At 47.3% G+C, this 18,700-nt stretch overlaps 1 protein-coding gene across 1 annotated transcript; it reads left to right on the top strand.

The window, feature by feature from the left end:
- Positions 1 to 207: 207 nt before the first annotated feature.
- LOC306922161 (carboxylesterase notum2-like) lies at positions 208 to 18,307 on the top strand (the record flags this gene model as incomplete). Its single annotated transcript, XM_079499557.1, has 11 exons — positions 208 to 1,169; positions 2,651 to 2,703; positions 3,592 to 3,687; positions 3,808 to 3,868; positions 5,037 to 5,149; positions 5,270 to 5,372; positions 7,125 to 7,313; positions 8,690 to 8,790; positions 11,538 to 11,685; positions 13,555 to 13,602; positions 17,971 to 18,307. 11 exons carry the CDS (start codon positions 208 to 210, stop codon positions 18,305 to 18,307), a joined length of 2,211 nt encoding a protein of 736 aa, XP_079355683.1.
- Between the last annotated feature and the right edge of the window lie 393 nt (positions 18,308 to 18,700).

Raw genomic sequence — 18,700 nt, 5'->3', positions numbered from 1 at the left:
GAGATCACTTTAGTGTGTTGTGTTATATGCAACTTTTCTTACACATGTTGTAACTCTTAGTTGTGTCCAATCTCACATTCAATCTCATTCTGTATGGACCTGCCGGCTTTTACAATCTGGTTCATTCCGTGTCATTTTGAGAACGTGATTACTGAAATATATCGTGTCTACTTATCCTTTTCCCCCTCCACAGCCAGGCAGGCAAACATGAAGATTTTGGGCCAGGTAGCTTTCTTCCTGCTTTTGTTGGGGGCCGTCTGTTGCCAGAACAACGTCAACCGCAATGCCAAGTCCAGCAGCAATAAGCCCTCCAAGAGGGTGGTCAGCCAGCCAGCGGACACTGCAGTGGTTCAGCCTTCATCCTCGGAGGACAGGCCTTCCAGGAGGGTGGTCAGCCAGGCAGCGGACACTGTGGTCCAGCCTTCAGCCTCCGAGGACAGCAGTAAGCCCTCCAGGCGGGTGGTCAGCCAGCCAGTGGACGCTACGGTGGTTCAGCCTTCAGCCTCAGAGGACAGGCCTTCCAGGAGGGTGGTCAGCCAGCCAGCGGACGCTTCAGTGGTTCAGCGGCCTTCAGCCTCAGAGGACAACTCTCATCCCCCTCGACCCGAAGGCGCACCCGACGCAGTAAGACCTCGAGCCGAAGGAACGCCTGAAGCAGGGAGGCCTCGAGCTGAAGCAGCAATCAGCCCTGTCCCAGCAGCTCGATCCGCTGACACAGGGAGGCCTCGAGCCGAAGGAACGCCTGAAGCAGGGAGGCCTCGACCTGAAGCAGCAGCAGGCGGTTCTATCCTTCCCTCGGGAAGGGAAGGCAGCAGCTCTGTCCCTGCAGCTCGATCCGCTGACGCAGGGAGGCCTCGAGCCGCTGAGGCAGGAAGGGAACGGGAACGGGAAGGCACGTCTCCAGTTCTTTCTTCAGGAAGGGAAGGCGGCCCCGTGCCTGGAGCTCGACCCGCTGAGGCACGAAGGGAAGGTGGCCCCGTGCCTGGAGCTCGACCTGAAGGCAGCCCTGTCCCGGCCGGAGCTCGGTCCGAAGGAGCTGCAGGAAGGGAAGGCAACCAGAACCCCGTCGTAGCGGCTCGACCCGCCGGACAACAACAGTCCAACACAGACATGAGACTGCACTTCCTCAAGAACACACAGGTCACGTGCAATGACGGAACAGCAGCCGGGTAAGATGCCTCGTCTATAGAGATCTTTACTGTCTCACGTCCATACGCAATACTGTACCCCAGTGGATGAACCATGACATATTTGCCACATATGAAACTATCCTTTTGTGTAATGGACCCATTTAGACCTGTTGCAGCAACCTATATGCTAGTCGTTGCTATACCTTGGGCGACGGTGGCTCAGGGGTATAGAGTGGCTGGATGGTAACAGCAAGGTTGCCAGTTCGAACCCGGGCTCCCCCAGAGTTAGTGTCGACTGTCGAAGTGTCCTTGAGCAAGACACTGAACCCCTAATTGCTCCTGATGTGCTGGTTGGTGCCTTGCATGGTTTCCTCCGGTGTATGAATGTGTGTGTGAATGGATCTATGTAAAGCGCCTTGGATAAAGGCGCTATATAAATGCACCGTTTACCAATTTACCATTTATACTGTACATGTAGCAATATAATTATTTTCTTGAGGGGTGCGAGTTGAGGGAGGGGCGCTAGTGTCTGGCTTTCACTCGTGACGTCATGTGACAGCCAAGCCTAGAAATCCAATGACGTTACACCACATCTCCACTAGCTAAAGAGTGCTGGGTTGCGCTCTGAAAATAGCTGATCTACAAGCTCTCAGCGACGCGTTGTGAGCTTGTAGATCTGCTATTTTCGCTATTTTTTGTCCAATAGTGCCCTCTTACGGGATTTCAGCCCCTGCCCCTATCACTCTCTGCACCCCCCTGTCTGTGAGACACAGTATATGTTTGTTTATGTGTGTTTTCTCTGTGAGACACAGTATTATGTTTGTTTATGTGTGTTTTCTCTGTGAGACACAGTATTATGTTTGTTTATGTGTGTTTTCTCTGTGAGACACAGTATTATGTTTGTTTATGTGTGTTTTCTCTGTGAGACACAGTATTATGTTTGTTTATGTGTGTTTTCTCTGTGAGACACAGTATATGTTTGTTTATGTGTGTTTTCTCTGTGAGACACAGTATTATGTTTGTTTATGTGTGTTTTCTCTGTGAGACACAGTATTATGTTTGTTTATGTGTGTTTTCTCTGTGATACACAGTATTTACCACACATAGTTCAGTGTGTTGTTGTTGTTCACCTTCCACTCAGTCCAGTGTGTTGTTGTTGTTCACCTTCCACTCAGTCCAGTGTGTTGTTGTTGTTCACCTTCCACTCAGTCCAGTGTGTTGTTGTTGTTCACCTTCCACTCAGTCCAGTGTGTTTGTGTTGTTGTTCACCTTCCACTCAGTCCAGTGTGTTTGTGTTGTTGTTCACCTTCCACTCAGTCCAGTGTGTTTGTGTTGTTGTTCACCTTCCACTCAGTCCAGTGTGTTGTTGTTGTTCACCTTCCACTCAGTCCAGTGTGTTTGTGTTGTTGTTCACCTTCCACTCAGTCCAGTGTGTTGTTGTTGTTCACCTTCCACTCAGTCCAGTGTGTTTGTGTTGTTGTTCACCTTCCACTCAGTCCAGTGTGTTTGTGTTTCTGCAGGTTCTACCTAAAGGAGTTCAGAGGAAGCCGACGGTGGATCATATTTCTGGAGGGTGTGTATTTAAAAAATCACACCCGTGTGAACTGAGTGGTGCAACGACGTGATATCTGTGATGTCAGTGACATGACATCACATACTAACCATAGCAACCATGCTCGTTTTTTGGTACGAACAAACACGGGTACAAAGCCAGTTGTTGGAGTGGTTTGCACCACTCAAAAACCCATCAGCCTATATTGGTTCCTTGTGGTCAGCTTGTTTTTGACGTGATATATGCCCCCCCTCTCTCTGGCATTTTTGACAGGTCGTCAGGTTGTTGTTTTTTTTACTTTTTTTTTTTAAAAACGTTTTATTGTTTTTTGCCTGTCACTTTGATGGACGTGGTTTGTGCTCTAATTAACTCGATGCATTAGGATTCTGTGAGAGGAGACAGGATCACAGCATCTCTGCAAAACACCTCCCTGGCCCGTCGCCTCCCTTTCTGCGCGGAGACTTCTGTTCATCATAGTAATACGCAATTTTACTGCTTTTAAGGGTCTTTTGCCAAGGGATTCGCACAACCTGGGGAGTCAATGGGCGCTTGTTTTACAGCGCCGCCTGCTACTAGTAGGGCGGGGTTATATGACCTCACAAAAACTGCCTAACCCTAACCTGTAAAACAAGCGCCCCATCAGCGCCCATCCACTCGCAGGCTCCACAGAAAAGGGAGTCCCCTTTTGCCAAGTTATATTCAAACATCTTGGTTTGGATCACAAATAATCTCACACAATTTGCCACTTTATAAATCAGTTGGTAATTGGCTACAGGTGTGTTTTCTACCTTCAATCCTTTCTACATTTCTCATCAACATACACAATGAACTAACGTAACAAGGAGGACGTCTCCCTCTCTCTCTGTGCCGGATGTGAAAGGCTAATATTAGTGTTGTATTTATTTTTAGGTGGTTGGTGTTGCTACAATAGAGAGACCTGTGATTCCAGGTACCAAAATATACCTCGACTCATGAGCTCATCGGCGTGGCCTCAAACGAGAACAGGTAGGGCTCGCCAGCCTCTTTAGAATCTGCCATAATTTCCCCAAGGCTGTCATATCAGACGTGTGCCTAATGAAATGACCAATAACACAAGTTTCAACCTCTCGATTATTTGATTCACAGGAAGTGGAATCTTGTCATCCCAAGCTGAGGAAAACCCCCACTGGCACAACACAAACATTGTGTAAGTACAGTATACAGTATACAGTATAACTCCATGTCTGCATGCTTCATAGTCACAACCTGCAGATGTCTGCATGCTTCATAGTCACAACCTGCAGATGTCTGCATGCTTCATAGTCACAACCTGCAGATGTCTGCATGCTTCATAGTCACAACCTGCAGATGTCTGCATGCTTCATAGTCACAACCTGCAGATGTCTGCATGCTTCATAGTCACAACCTGCAGATGTCTGCATGCTTCATAGTCACAACCTGCAGATGTCTGCATGCTTCATAGTCACAACCTGCAGATGTCTGCATGCTTCATAGTCACTACCTGCAGATGTCTGCATGCTTCATAGTCACAACCTGCAGATGTCTGCATGCTTCATAGTCACAACCTGCAGATGTCTGCATACTTCATAGTCACAACCTGCAGATGTCTGCATGCTTCATAGTCACAACCTGCAGATGTCTGCATGCTTCATAGTCACAACCTGCAGATGTCTGCATGCTTCATAGTCACAACCTGCAGATGTCTGCATGCTTCATAGTCACAACCTGCAGATGTCTGCATGCTTCATAGTCACAACCTGCAGATGTCTGCATGCTTCATAGTCACAACCTGCAGATGTCTACATGCTTCATAGTCACAACCTGCAGATGTCTGCATGCTTCATAGTCACAACCAGCAGATGTCTGCATGCTTCATAGTCACAACCAGCAGGCCCCACTTTGTGTTGTGCTGAAACAAGCTTTGGAGGGACTGACTAGCAGGACTCATCGCTAGCCTCGCGTAGCCAGCCTTCATCTGCCTTTGCGATAAAGGTTTCCCACGGACAAGACCAAGTCTTTGCCACTGACACATTTGTCCGTGTAACGCCAGGGCTCCACCGGACGCGTTGCGTCTCCGTCGCGTGCGTCAAAAAACGCACCGGTTCAATGTTAATGCACGCGTCGCGTCTCCGTCAACGCAACGCAACGCGGGCAGTGGAGCCACCCTTCATTGATTAAAAAGGGAACATTCCCTGACGGTGACGGAGACGCGACGCTGACGCGCCCGGTGGAGCCCCGGTGTAAAGGTTGGACATCACATAATATTGATGAACCGTGCTGACAGTCAAGTCATTTGTCCGTAAGGTTGGACATATATTGATGAACCGTGCTGACAGTCAAGCCTCTGTGTGCAGATTCATTCCATACTGCTCTAGTGACGTGTGGAGCGGCACAGGACCTTCTCCCAGCCCTCCACGACAGCGCCAAGGAAGAGACAAGGAGAAACAGAGAGATGCTAGTGGATCAAGTAAGATGCCTTGCCTGCGCATTGAGAGACATCACAGTCCTTCAGCAAAAAAACACATATTTCAATAATGTGTATAGCAGCATCTTTCCTTTAGTTGATGTCTGTGTTATTGTGTTTTAGTTGAATACACCTTCATGGGATCTCTCATCATCCATGAAGTCATCCAAGACCTCATCCCCAAAGGAATCAAGCTGGCCAAGGTTGTAATGCTGACTGGCACCAGGTGAGTGATGTTCCTCTCTCTCTATCTCTCTCTCTCTCTCTCTCTCTCTCTCTCTCTCTCCTGCACACAGCTGACTACCAGCGTTTGGACAGAGACCTAGAATACCACTCACCCATTTGGACAGAGACCTAGAATACCACTCACCCATAACCGTTATAATGTTTGGACAGAGACCTAGAATACCACTCACCCATAACCGTTATAATGTTTGGACAGAGACCTAGAATACCACTCACCCATAACCGTTATAATGGTTGGACAGAGACCTAGAATACCACTCACCCATAACCGTTATAATGTTTGGACTGAGACCTAGAATACCACTCACCCATAACCGTTATAATGTTTGGACAGAGACCTAGAATACCACTCACCCATAACCGTTATAATGGTTGGACAGAGACCTAGAATACCACTCACCCATAACCGTTATAATGTTTGGACAGAGACCTAGAATACCACTCACCCATAACCGTTATAATGTTTGGACTGAGACCTAGAATACCACTCACCCATAACCGTTATAATGTTTGGACAGAGACCTAGAATACCACTCACCCATAACCGTTATAATGGTTGGACAGAGACCTAGAATACCACTCACCCATAACCGTTATAATGGTTGGACAGAGACCTAGAATACCACTCACCCATAACCGTTATAATGTTTGGACAGAGACCTAGAATACCACTCACCCATAACCGTTATAATGTTTGGACAGAGACCTAGAATACCACTCACCCATAACCGTTATAATGTTTGGACAGAGACCTAGAATACCACTCACCCATAACCGTTATAATGTTTGGACAGAGACCTAGAATACCACTCACCCATAACCGTTATAATGTTTGGACTGAGACCTAGAATACCACTCACCCATAACCGTTATAATGTTTGGACAGAGACCTAGAATACCATTCACCCATAACCGTTATAATGTTTGGACAGAGACCTAGAATACCACTCACCCATAACCGTTATAATGTTTGGACAGAGACCTAGAATACCACTCACCCATAACCCAGTTTCTGGCGCCATTCCATCCCTCTTCTGAACGTCTAAATGCAGAGATGTTCCGTCTATTTCAGGCACATCCTGCTGCCAACTAGTGAGATGTTTACCATCATCAACCTGGACAATGACATAATGTTTACCATCATCAACCTGGACAATGACATAATGTTTACCATCATCAACCTGGACAATGACATAATGTTTACCATCATCAACCTGGACAATGACATAATGTTTACCATCATCAACCTGGACAATGACATAATGTTTACCATCATCAACCTGGACAATGACATAATGTTTACCATCATCAACCTGGACAATGACATAATGTTTACCATCATCAACCTGGACAATGACATAAGTTCTATTAACGGGCTTTGCCCTGCAATGCCCAACATGCTATTAACGGGCTTTGCCCTGCAATGTCCAACATTCTTCCTGAGTTGGCCACATGTTTTGTGCTTCGACCTGCAACGTTATGTCAGACTGCAAAGCTACTAATTCCAGTTGTTTTACTTGGGTAAAAGTGTCAATGCTGCAATATAGAATATACAAGTTACAAGTAAAAGTCCAAGAACAAACGCATTGGCATCAAAAAGTACTTAAAGTACCAAAAGTCAAAAATACCTGTACCCCCTGTGCCGGGGGTACAGGTGTTTTCACTGGGTTATCTCTTCCTCTACAGTGCCGGGGGAACAGGTGTTTTCACTAGGTTATCTCTTCCTCTACAGTGCCGGGGGAACAGGTGTGTTGCTGAACATCGAGAAGGTGTCCACTCAGCTGCAGCAGCTGGGCGCCGAGGCTCAGGTCCGAGGCCTGGTGGACTCCGGGTGGTTCCTAGAGAGCAAGCGGCAGAGAGTGCCCGGCTGCCCCGCCACCGTCTCCTGCTCCCCCGAGGACGCCATCAAGAAGGGACTCCGGTAAAAAGCCAACAGAACTCAATTCAATGCAATTCACCTTTAGCTAAGCCCCGCCCTCTCCCACTTAGACACTCCCACTTGGACACTTTCCAGCCGGGCTCATTCATTCCAATGTAAATATCATGGATTTTACACATTAAATACTGGTTCATTTTTGGAACCAGACCTTCAAAATCTCTTCCAAATCCGTCAATGCGTGGCATTTCTTTTTTTTAAAACAATGTTTTATCATATAGGAAAGCTATTGGTGGAGAGGTTTGTCTAACCCATGTTATGCTTAGCTGTGATTGGACCATAGCAGTTTGGGGAGGGGCTTAGCTATAGGTAAATTCAATTCAATTGGCTTTATTGGCATGAGAAAACACACGTTTACATTGCCAAAGCAAAAAGTGGAACAATTACAATCAAAACAAAATGTATGTACACAGTAGAATTGAAAGTCAGAACTCACCCTCAGTACATTGTAAAAAGTGCATGTACAGTACATGACATGTAGGGCCCTATTTTCCCCTTATCCCTAAACTTCTTTTGCCGTTTTTTTTTTTTTTTTTACTATTTTGAAAAACATTTTAAAATACTTCAAATAGCCGATCTACATGGACACATTGTGAACTTGTAGATCAGCTATTTGAACTATTTAAAGATGTTTTTTAAAATGGTAAAAGTGTACTGATAAGGGGTAAGGCACCAGCACAAATAGGGCCCGTAGGGTCTGAGGAGATGACCAAACTGAGTTCCAATGTGCGCATCTCATGATTCTAACTTTAAGACTGGGTGCTGAGTTCTCTTCTCTGCCATCTCCGAACATAATCGTACCCAATCAATGAATCATCACAACATCACCTCCTCCCTCACGTCCATGTTATTGGGGCATGACACGTGAACTCTGTTTCATACGTGAACGTGTGCAATGATAGTCAACGGCACAGCGGGTTCACGATTTGGCCCAATCCATCCCAGAATGCACTCTGTTCCTACCCCGAAGGAGGAGTGAAATCGCCTCATGCGCTTTTGAGCAACTTAATGCAAGTGGATGGGAGGATAAATCTGGTGCCGTCTCTATTAATATATACTCTAAGGTGTCATCGATCCATGTTGTCTGTTACTGTTCTCTCAGGCTATGGAACGGGGTGGTGCCCAACAGGTGTCATCGATCCATGTTGTCTGTTACTGTTCTCTCAGGCTATGGAACGGGGTGGTGCCCAATCGGTGTCATCGATCCATGTTGTTTGTTACTGTTCTCCCAGGCTATGGAACGGGGTGGTGCCCAACAGGTGTCATCGATCCATGTTGTTGTTACTGTTCTCCCAGACTATGGAACGGGGTGGTGCCCAACAGGTGTCATCGATCCATGTTGTTTGTTACTGTTCTCCCAGGCTATGGAACGGGGTGGTGCCCAACAGGTGTCGGCAGCTCTACAAGAGAGGAGAGGAATGGCAGTGCTTCTTTGGACACCGGCTGTACTCCACCTTGACCTGTGAGTGACCTTACCTTACCTTACCCTTACCTTGACCTGTGAGTGACCTTACCTTACCTTACCTTACCTTACCTTGACCTGTGAGTGACCTTACCTTACCTTACCTTGACCTGTGAGTGACCTTACCTTACCTTACCCTTACCTTGACCTGTGAGTGACCTCCAGCTAGAGCTGATGACGGCATGTAATCTTACAACAAAGTACAGCTCCATCTTAATGAGTTAGAATATTTTGTAAAAGTTCATTTTCGTCTGTAATATAATTCAAAAAGTTAAACTTTCATATATTCTCAATTCATTATGCATAAAGTGAAGTATTGTATATAGTGAACCTTGTTTTGTTTTAATCTAGATGATTATGGCGTAAAGCTCATGAAAAACAAAAAAATCCTACCTCAAAATATTAGAATATTTTACAAGACCACTAAAACAATGATTTTTTTAAACGAGAAATGTCGACCATCTGAAAAGTATATTAATGTATGCCGTCAATACTTGGTCTGGGCTACTTTTGAACAAAGTATTTCATCAACGGGGCGTGGCATGGAGGTGATCAGCCTGTGGCACTGTTGAGGTGTTATGGAAGCCCAGGTTTGCTTTGATAACAGCCGTAAATCATTTTTTATTGTTCAGTTTTATGTCTCACACCTTCCTCTTGACAATAACCTAGATTCTCTGTGGGCCCTGTGGGGTTCAGGTCAGGCCAGTTGGCTGGTCAGTTAACCACAGTAATACCATGGTCAGTACACCAGTTACTAGTAGTTTTGGCTCTGTGGACAGGTGCCAAGTAATGCTGGAAAATAGAGGCCTTTCTGTGTGGAGTTTGCATGTTCTCCCCGTGTCCCCTAGGCCTAGGGTAGGTACCCTCACATGTTCTCCCCGTGTCCCCTAGGGTAGGTACCCTCACATGTTCTCCCCGTGTCCCCTAGGGTAGGTACCCTCACATATTCTCCCCGTGTCCCCTAGGGTAGGTACCCTCACATGTTCTCCCCGTGTCCCCTAGGGTAGTTACCCTCACATGTTCTCCCCGTGTCCCCTAGGGTAGGTACCCTCACATGTTCTCCCCGTGTCCCCTAGGGTAGGTACCCTCACATGTTCTCCCCGTGTCCCCTAGGGTAGGTACCCTCACATGTTCTCCCCGTGTCCCCTAGGGTAGGTACCCTCACATGTTCTCCCCGTGTCCCCTAGGGTAGGTACCCTCACATGTTCTCCTCCCCATGTCCCCTAGGGTAGGTACCCTCACATGTTCTCCTCCCCGTGTCCCCTAGGGTAGGTACCCTCACATGTTCTCCCCGTGTCTCCTAGGGTAGGTACCCTCACATGTTCTCCTCCCCGTGTCCCCTAGGATAGGTACCCTCACATGTTATCCCCGTGTCCCCTAGGGTAGTTACCCTCACATGTTCTCCCCGTGTCCCCTAGGGTAGGTACCCTCACATGTTCTCCCCGTGTCCCCTGGGGTAGGTACCCTCACATGTTCTCCCCGTGTCCCCTAGGGTAGGTACCCTCACATGTTCTCCCCTTGTCCCCTAGGGTAGGTACCCTCACATGTTCTCCCCGTGTCCCCTAGGGTAGGTACCCTCACATGTTCTCCCCGTGTCCCCTAGGGTAGGTACCCTCACATGTTCTCCCCGTGTCCCCTAGGGTAGGTACCCTCACATGTTCTCCCCGTGTCCCCTAGGGTAGGTACCCTCACATGTTCTCCCCGTGTCCCCTAGGGTAGGTACCCTCACATGTTCTCCCCGTGTCCCCTAGGGTAGGTACCCTCACATGTTCTCCCCGTGTCCCCTAGGGTAGGTACCCTCACATGTTCTCCCCGTGTCCCCTAGGGTAGGTACCCTCACATGTTCTCCTCCCCATGTCCCCTAGGGTAGGTACCCTCACATGTTCTCCTCCCCGTGTCCCCTAGGGTAGGTACCCTCACATGTTCTCCCCGTGTCTCCTAGGGTAGGTACCCTCACATGTTCTCCTCCCCGTGTCCCCTAGGATAGGTACCCTCACATGTTATCCCCGTGTCCCCTAGGGTAGTTACCCTCACATGTTCTCCCCGTGTCCCCTAGGGTAGGTACCCTCACATGTTCTCCCCGTGTCCCCTGGGGTAGGTACCCTCACATGTTCTCCCCGTGTCCCCTAGGGTAGGTACCCTCACATGTTCTCCCCTTGTCCCCTAGGGTAGGTACCCTCACATGTTCTCCCCGTGTCCCCTAGGGTAGGTACCCTCACATGTTCTCCCCGTGTCCCCTAGGGTAGGTACCCTCACATGTTCTCCCCGTGTCCCCTAGGGTAGGTACCCTCACATGTTCTCCCCGTGTCCCCTAGGGTAGGTACCCTCACATGTTCTCCCCGTGTCCCCTAGGGTAGGTACCCTCACATGTTCTCCCCGTGTCCCCTAGGGTAGGTACCCTCACAGAAAACATGTAGTAATCCTGGTCTCTAAACTGCCTCCCCCTGGCCAGCCCGGGCGCCTGATGGAGGGGAAAGGAACTAAACTCCCGTCTGTCAGGAGAAAAGAAGCAGCTTGGACTCCTCATGCATAGAAGGAAGCATGAGGTCAGTCCGCTGCCCCCCCCCCCCAGGTTGGCAGAGGAAGTGTAGCGCCCAGGATTACATTCGATAATTGACACTAGGTGAAAAAATGGGTTGCAAAATCGTGAGATAAAAGTTTAGAAAAAAAATGAACAGAGCTATGGTAACTTATTTTTTTGCCACCCCCTTATTTCTTTCTGAAACGCCGCCTCTCTCTGCCTGTAGCTCCTCTGTTCGTGGTGCAGTGGCTGTTTGACGAGGAGCAGCTGAGGGTGGAGAACATCTACCTGGGAGCTCAGAGCCTGTCGGAGGAGCAGTGGACCTACATGAGGAACCTGGGCCGGGAGATCAAGAGCTCCCTCCGAGACGTGACGTATGCACTTACAATTATTATTCTGAACCGACAGACCCTTTCCCACACATGGGCTGAGGGTAGCCTATATTATCAGTCCCTGCATGGCATGGAGGGCCGTTCGCTGCTCCCAACGTCTGGCTCTGAGACATGACGGTCATGTTTATTTGAGGGCCGTTCGCTGCTCCTAACGTCTGGCTGTGAGACATGACGGTCATGTTTATTTGAGGGCCGTTCGCTGCTCCCAACGTCTGGCTGGGAGACATGACGGTCATGTTTATTTGAGGGCCGTTCGCTCCTCCCAACGTCTGGCGGTGAGACATGACGGTCATGTTTATTTGAGGGCCGTTCGCTGCTCCCAACGTCTGGCTGTGAGACATGACGGTCATGTTTATTTGAGGGCCGTTCGCTCCTCCCAACGTCTGGCTGTGAGACATGACGGTCATGTTTATTGGAGGGCCGTTCGCTCCTCCCAACGTCTGGCTGTGAGACATGACGGTCATGTTTATTTGAGGGCCGTTCGCTCCTCCCAACGTCTGGCTGTGAGACATGACGGTCATGTTTATTTGAGGGCCGTTCGCTGCTCCCAACGTCTGGCTGTGAGACATGACGGTCATGTTTATTGGAGGGCCGTTCGCTCCTCCCAACGTCTGGCTGTGAGACATGACGGTCATGTTTATTGGAGGGCCGTTCGCTCCTCCCAACGACTGGCTGTGAGACATGACGGTCATGTTTATTGGAGGGCCGTTCGCTCCTCCCAACGTCTGGCTGTGAGACATGACGGTCATGTTTATTGGAGGGCCGTTCGCTCCTCCCAACGTCTGGCTGTGAGACATGACGGTCATGTTTATTGGAGGGCCGTTCGCTCCTCCCAACGTCTGGCTGTGAGACATGACGGTCATGTGGCAGCCAAGTCTATGGACTTTTAATGTTTGCCTTATTCATTCTCCCCCATGACGTACAAAAGCAGACAAAGGAGTGTGATATCTATGTGTCTATGTGTCTATGTATGTGTGTACCTGTACGTGGGGCCACGTACAGGTGAGCATGGTTGCTATGGTTAGTGTGTGACGTAGTGTGAGAACAGTTGCACCACTCAGTTCACACGGGGTGTGATTTTTTATTTATTTACACTTAATTTTAATGGTTTACCTGCATGGACAACTCCTGTACAGTCAACTTCACGCTGGCACACAGAAACACCGTCCTACATTAATCAGACATAACATGAATGTTACCTTCAGCTTGCCAGTTACATGTCTGTGAAAAGGTTCCATTTGTTAATGATAACAAACTAGTAAGGATGAGTAATTGAGTAGTGAGTAGCAATTTAGCATTGACTAAAAACAAAAGTGACGTTTTGCAATTCAAAAATCACACCCGTGTGAACTGAGTGGTGTAAGGTTTTATATAGCATGGTTTCAAGGGTCTCAAAGACTGAATGGCCTTTAGGTCTGATTCTGGTAGGGTCGTCTTCTGATGTGATGATTTGTGACCATGAAGTTGATTCAGCTGTTTTTGTCCGATGTGAGGTATTATATAAGGTAAGGTATTATATAGCCTGATCAGCTCTGATCTGACGTAATGAAATCACACCCGGATGTGATTTCACAACTGGCTTTTTTTGTGCAGAAAAAATGAGCATGGTTGCTAACTTGCTACGGTCATCCAGTTCACCCGGGTGTGATTTAATTACGTCAGAAATTATTTTGAACATAGCAACCATGCTCATTTTTTTCTGCACACAAAAGCCAGTTGTAGGAGTGGTTTACACCACTCAAAAATGCATCTGTTGATTGAAATCAAGGAGGGAAAACTGTTATGTACGGTGTAGTATACCACTATATACGCCACGTGTCTCTTCAGGAGTGTTGTGTGTTTTCCATGCAGGGCCGTCTTCGCTCCCTCCTGCCTGTCCCACACACTGATCACTAAAAGGTAAGGAGAAGGACATACGACTCCTGTGACTCTGAAAAGCTCTGACCCCTCGGGGCCACCGCGTGGCCCCGAGGGGTCCATCCTTCCATCCATCCTTCCATCCATCCCATCTCTCCCCAGTGAGCTCATCGTGCTCTTTCTGTTGGGTCGTCCATCAGGCAGCATTCTGCATGTCACTGAATGCCATTTCACACTTTCACTAACCCCTGAGATACCCTCAAACACACAGGCACGCACGCACGCACACACACACGCACACGCCCCTGAGATACCTTCAAACACCACACGCACGCATGCGCACACACACACGCCCCTGAGATACCCTCAAACACACAGGCAAGCACGCACACACGCGCAATCACACACGCCCCTGAGATACCCTCAAATACACAGGCACGCACACACGCACGCACGCACGCACGCACGCACGCACGCACGCACGCACGCACGCACGCACGCACGCACGCACGCACGCACGCATACACATACAATACACATACACGCACACATACATACACAACACCCATCCAGATGGACATGGCTGGGTCAATGCCATGGGGGGGTGGGGGGGGAGAGGATCTCAGCTATGTTTAAAGGACAGGGGGGGGGGGTGAAGTGTACATTCATTTATGGGGGCAGCGGCCTAGCCAACGACGGTGTAGGTCATTTCACAGTTTTGTAATCTAATCCACACCTACAATGTTGGTTATGGGGCGGGTGTCAGGGGATCAGCCAGGTGGTGCAGCTGCAATGGGGAACAAATTAAGACACGGGGGGGGGGGGCTGCCAAGTTAAACGGTAACGCCAGCCAGCGGGGAGATATTATATTCCTTGTTATAATAGCATCAGGCTCATCTTCTCCTTTACTGTCTTTACACCTGTAATACTTGCACCCGCTCTTTCCCTTCCTGCAAACCAGAAAGGAACGAGTACATTGTACCGGCAGCGGCGATGATCAGACTGCCGGGGACGGTGGGGGTTGGGGGGGTGGGGACGGTGGGGGGTGGTGAGGGTATTGGGACACGTACTCCACTGCCGCTCCGTGCCGCGGCAGTGTCGGTCCGTCCGGCAGTGTACCATGGCTCCCGACATGCGCTGCCGGTTAAAATTCACCCGTGGCTTCCCTGTGAGGGTTTGGGTTTGTGGTTAGGGTGTCAGCGTCGCTGGTTAAAACTCACCCGTGGCTTCCCTGTGAGGGTTTGGGGTTAGGGTGTCAGCGTCGCTGGTTATAACTCACCCGTGACTTCCCTGTGAGGGTTTGGGGTTAGGGTGTCAGCGTCGCTGGTTATAACTCACCCGTGACTTCCCTGTGAGGGTTTGGGTTTGGGGTTAGGGTGTCAGCGTCGCTGGTTATAACTCACCCGTGACTTCCCTGTGAGGGTTTGGGGTTAGGGTGTCAGCGTCGCTGGTTAAAACTCACCCGTGACTTCCCTGTGAGGGTTAGGGTTAGGGTTTGGGGTTTGGGGTAGGGGGAAAAACTGCCGCGGCTACTATTGGCAGTTGGCGGCGACGCCGGTGCCGGAAAATGCACTCGCTCTCTCCTGCAAAATCCTGACTGAGTGCTTTTACTTTTCATTTCATTCATCCTCCATCATTCTCTCTCTCACTAACGTACGTACTTTTCATTTCCTTCATCCTCCATCACTCTCTCTCTCACTAACGTACGTACTTAAAGGACCACTTCACCACTTTTCAACATCTCTTCATATAATTGGTCCTCACTAATGTTCATGATAAAACACCACCATTTTGTCCTACTCAGTCTGTGTCTCATAGGAGGGCTTTGGGCAGTTCGGACACCCGTCCACCAGTGACATCATCATTAGGCAGATTTGTTTTAAACAAGATTTGTTTTAAAATATATTTAGATTTTTATTATCGTGAGAACAATGGCTTCAACTTTTGCATTGCAACTTTTCAGGAAAAGAAAGCCTGCCGTTTCTATTAGCTTGGATTCACCATTGATGATGTCACTGGTGGACGGGTTTCTGAACTGCCCACAGCCTTCCTATGAGACACAGACTGAGTAGGAAAAAATGGTGGTATTTTATCATGAACATTAGTTAGGACCAATTATAGGAAGAGAAGTTGAAAAGTGGTGAAGTGGTCCTTTAAGTACAATTTTGAGGTATTTGTATTTTACAAAGTATTTTGTAAGTAGTATTTCCAATTTCCAGTACTTTTACTTCTACTCCACTACATCCCAGAGGCAAATATTGTATGTTTACTCCATTACAATTATTTGAAAACGTTAGTATAGTTAGTAGTTTGTAGATTTTGATTATTATTACAAAACATACATGAACCACTTCCAGCCATACTGTATACAGTACATTTCGGCCATTTGAAAATAGCCGATTTAAAAACATTCTGCACAATGAGTATGTTCTACTTTTGGCACTTTTAAGTACATTTTTGAGGCCAGTACTTTTACTCAAGTACTCAAGTACTTTTACTCTTTCTACATTGCAGTATTTATACTTTTACTTAAAGGGGCATTCCACTCATTTTCAACATTTTACTATGTCATTAATACACCTTAGAGCTGTTGTGTGGAAATAATAAAAAAGTTCCCCCATTCTGTGTTTCCTAGAACTAGAGGTCTGAAAAAAATCATTAACATGGTGAAACACATCTTGATGATGTCATCAAGATGTGTTTCACCATGTTAATGATTCTTTTCATAATTACAGTTCTAGGAAACACAGAATGGGGGGACTTTTTTATTATTTCCACACAACAGCTCTAAGGTATATTAATGACATAGTAAAATGTTGAAAATGGGTGGTTTTCCCCTTTAAGTCAAACATTTTGGGCTTGATTCCCTGAGCTGTTTTTTACACCCATATTTTGGGTGTAAAGGAATGTTCCAAACGTTCCCACGTTAGTAGGTCTGATTCACTCATCTTTTTTCGTCTGTGAATCTTGCGGAGGGACGTTCTTTCTCCAGTCTCCTCGGATGCAGACTTACAAGCTTGCTGTATGTCATTACAATGCCTTGTTCTAGAGTCTAGACTAACGTGGGACGTTTGGAGAATTCCTTTACACCCAAAATATGGGGGTAAACTCACCAGTGGCGGAAAAAAGTACTCAATTGTTTTACTTAAGTAAAAGTACCAGTGCAATTTGGAACTACTTCGTTACAAGTAAAAGTACGGAATTGAAAATGTACCTGAGTAAAAGTACAAAAGTATCGGCATCAAATTGTACTTAAAATAATAAAAGTAAAACTCATTGTGCAGAATGTGCCATTTCACAAGTTCAAAATGTGTACAAAATCTATTGAAAATAGCCGATCTACAAGCTCACAATGTGTCGCGTTGCGACGTATTGTGAGCTTGTAGATCGCCTATTTCCAAATGGCCCGAAATGTATAGGGTTGAAGTGGTTAATGTATGTTTTCTAGTAAAAATTTTAAATCTCCAAAGTAACTAGTAACTAAAGTTTTCAAATAATTGTAGTGGAGTAAAAAAGTACAAATTTTGGCTCCGAGATGTAGTGGTAGTAGAAGTAAAAGTACTGGAAATACTCAAGTAAAGTACAAACACCTCAAAATTGTACTTAAGTACAGTACTTAAGTAAAAGTACTTAGTTACTTTCCACCACTGGTAAACACTAACAGCTTAGTGAAACGTCCCCTTTGAGTCGTTTTTTCTTTCTCACACCACTGCTCTCTCATTCCCTTTTCCTCTGTCTAATCTACGCCGGGACAACGCTCCACACGTCCCAAACTCTTCTCCCTTCTGGCTCCAAAACTATGTCATGCAATTCCCATCACAATCATAACTGCAGCCTCACTCCCAATCTTCCGCTGTAGTCTGAAAACCCACCTTTTTGATTGATTGATTGATTGAAATATTTATTAATAGTTTGCAGAATTACAGTACATTTCAAGCACAAACTCAATACAAAGACTGTTAACTGTGAGTGGACGACCCAATTAAGCATTACACTTGTTTACAAGAGGGTCCACCTTGTTCAATTCATCAACAATTCAGACTCCATCATGGCCCGTAGCACTTGCCCTAGCCCCTTGCCCTTAGATAGAACTTTATGTAGACTTTGTAGACATTTGATACAGACTTATAGCATGTTACATAGACAGCACTAGAATTGCCTTTTATGTAGTCATAGCACTTTATAGTATATATGAATAGTATAGTATTGTATGTATAGTTTATATGTATATAGTTTCATTATATAGATATTCCACTGTTACGTTCTTAGCTTACGCATGTTTCATGATAACTACTTTTTATGTACTGTATGTGATGTATTGCCATGCTTCTTGTTCTTGCTTAATGTAAATCACTCTGGATTAAGAGTGTCTGCTAAATGCCTAAATTGTAAATTGTAATATTTCCACAGCAACTGGCTGACGTTCCAAGTCCGCGGCACGTCCCTGCCGCGGGCGCTCCAGTGTTGGGACCGCAGCCTCCTGCAGGAGGCCAACCGCAGCGCCGCCACCACCACCACCACCAACAACCGTACCGTGCTGAAGGGCTGCCCCTTCCACCTGCTGGACACGTGCCTGTCGCCCCACTGCAACCCCACCTGCCCCGCGCTGGTCCACCAGGCCACGCGGCAGGAGCTCACCCTGGTCCAGATGCTGGTGGCCATGGGCGTGGACCTCCAGAGGCTGGGCCTGGACCCCCAGAGAGACGCGGGCTCCCTGGCCAGCGTCGTCCTCAGCAACGGTGGTTAAGACTATTGGAGAGATAGAGCCGCGCAAAAAGGCTTTTAGCAAGAGAATAACAACATGTTGGAAAATTGTAATGTAACCGTGGGAAGTGATACAGAAAATCTTGGTTACTGATTATTATTTTTTTGCCGCTCAGCATTCCATTGATTGTCCTTCCATGCCACTCTTACTTTAGAGGACAGCCAGACAGACAGGACTGGTGGGGTCATACTAGACTAGATCTGGGCCTGAATGGTCTGACCTCTGGCGACCTCTGGTGGACACGTAGGGGATAGAGCTCTGGTTGGTTCAAATGTGAGGTGTTTTGCCTGGCTGGCTGTACTGATTGAAGTTTCCACCTCTTCTTGTAGATAAACAGATATCACCATACTATCAGCAGCACGCACATTTCATCCC

Source organism: Electrona antarctica (assembly GCF_951216825.1).
Source record: "Electrona antarctica genome assembly, chromosome: 4".
In the NCBI taxonomy this organism is placed as follows: Eukaryota; Metazoa; Chordata; class Actinopteri; order Myctophiformes; family Myctophidae; genus Electrona; species Electrona antarctica.
The sequence above is the reverse complement of the archived record's forward strand: the minus strand, read 5'-3'. Positions and strand labels throughout refer to the sequence as shown.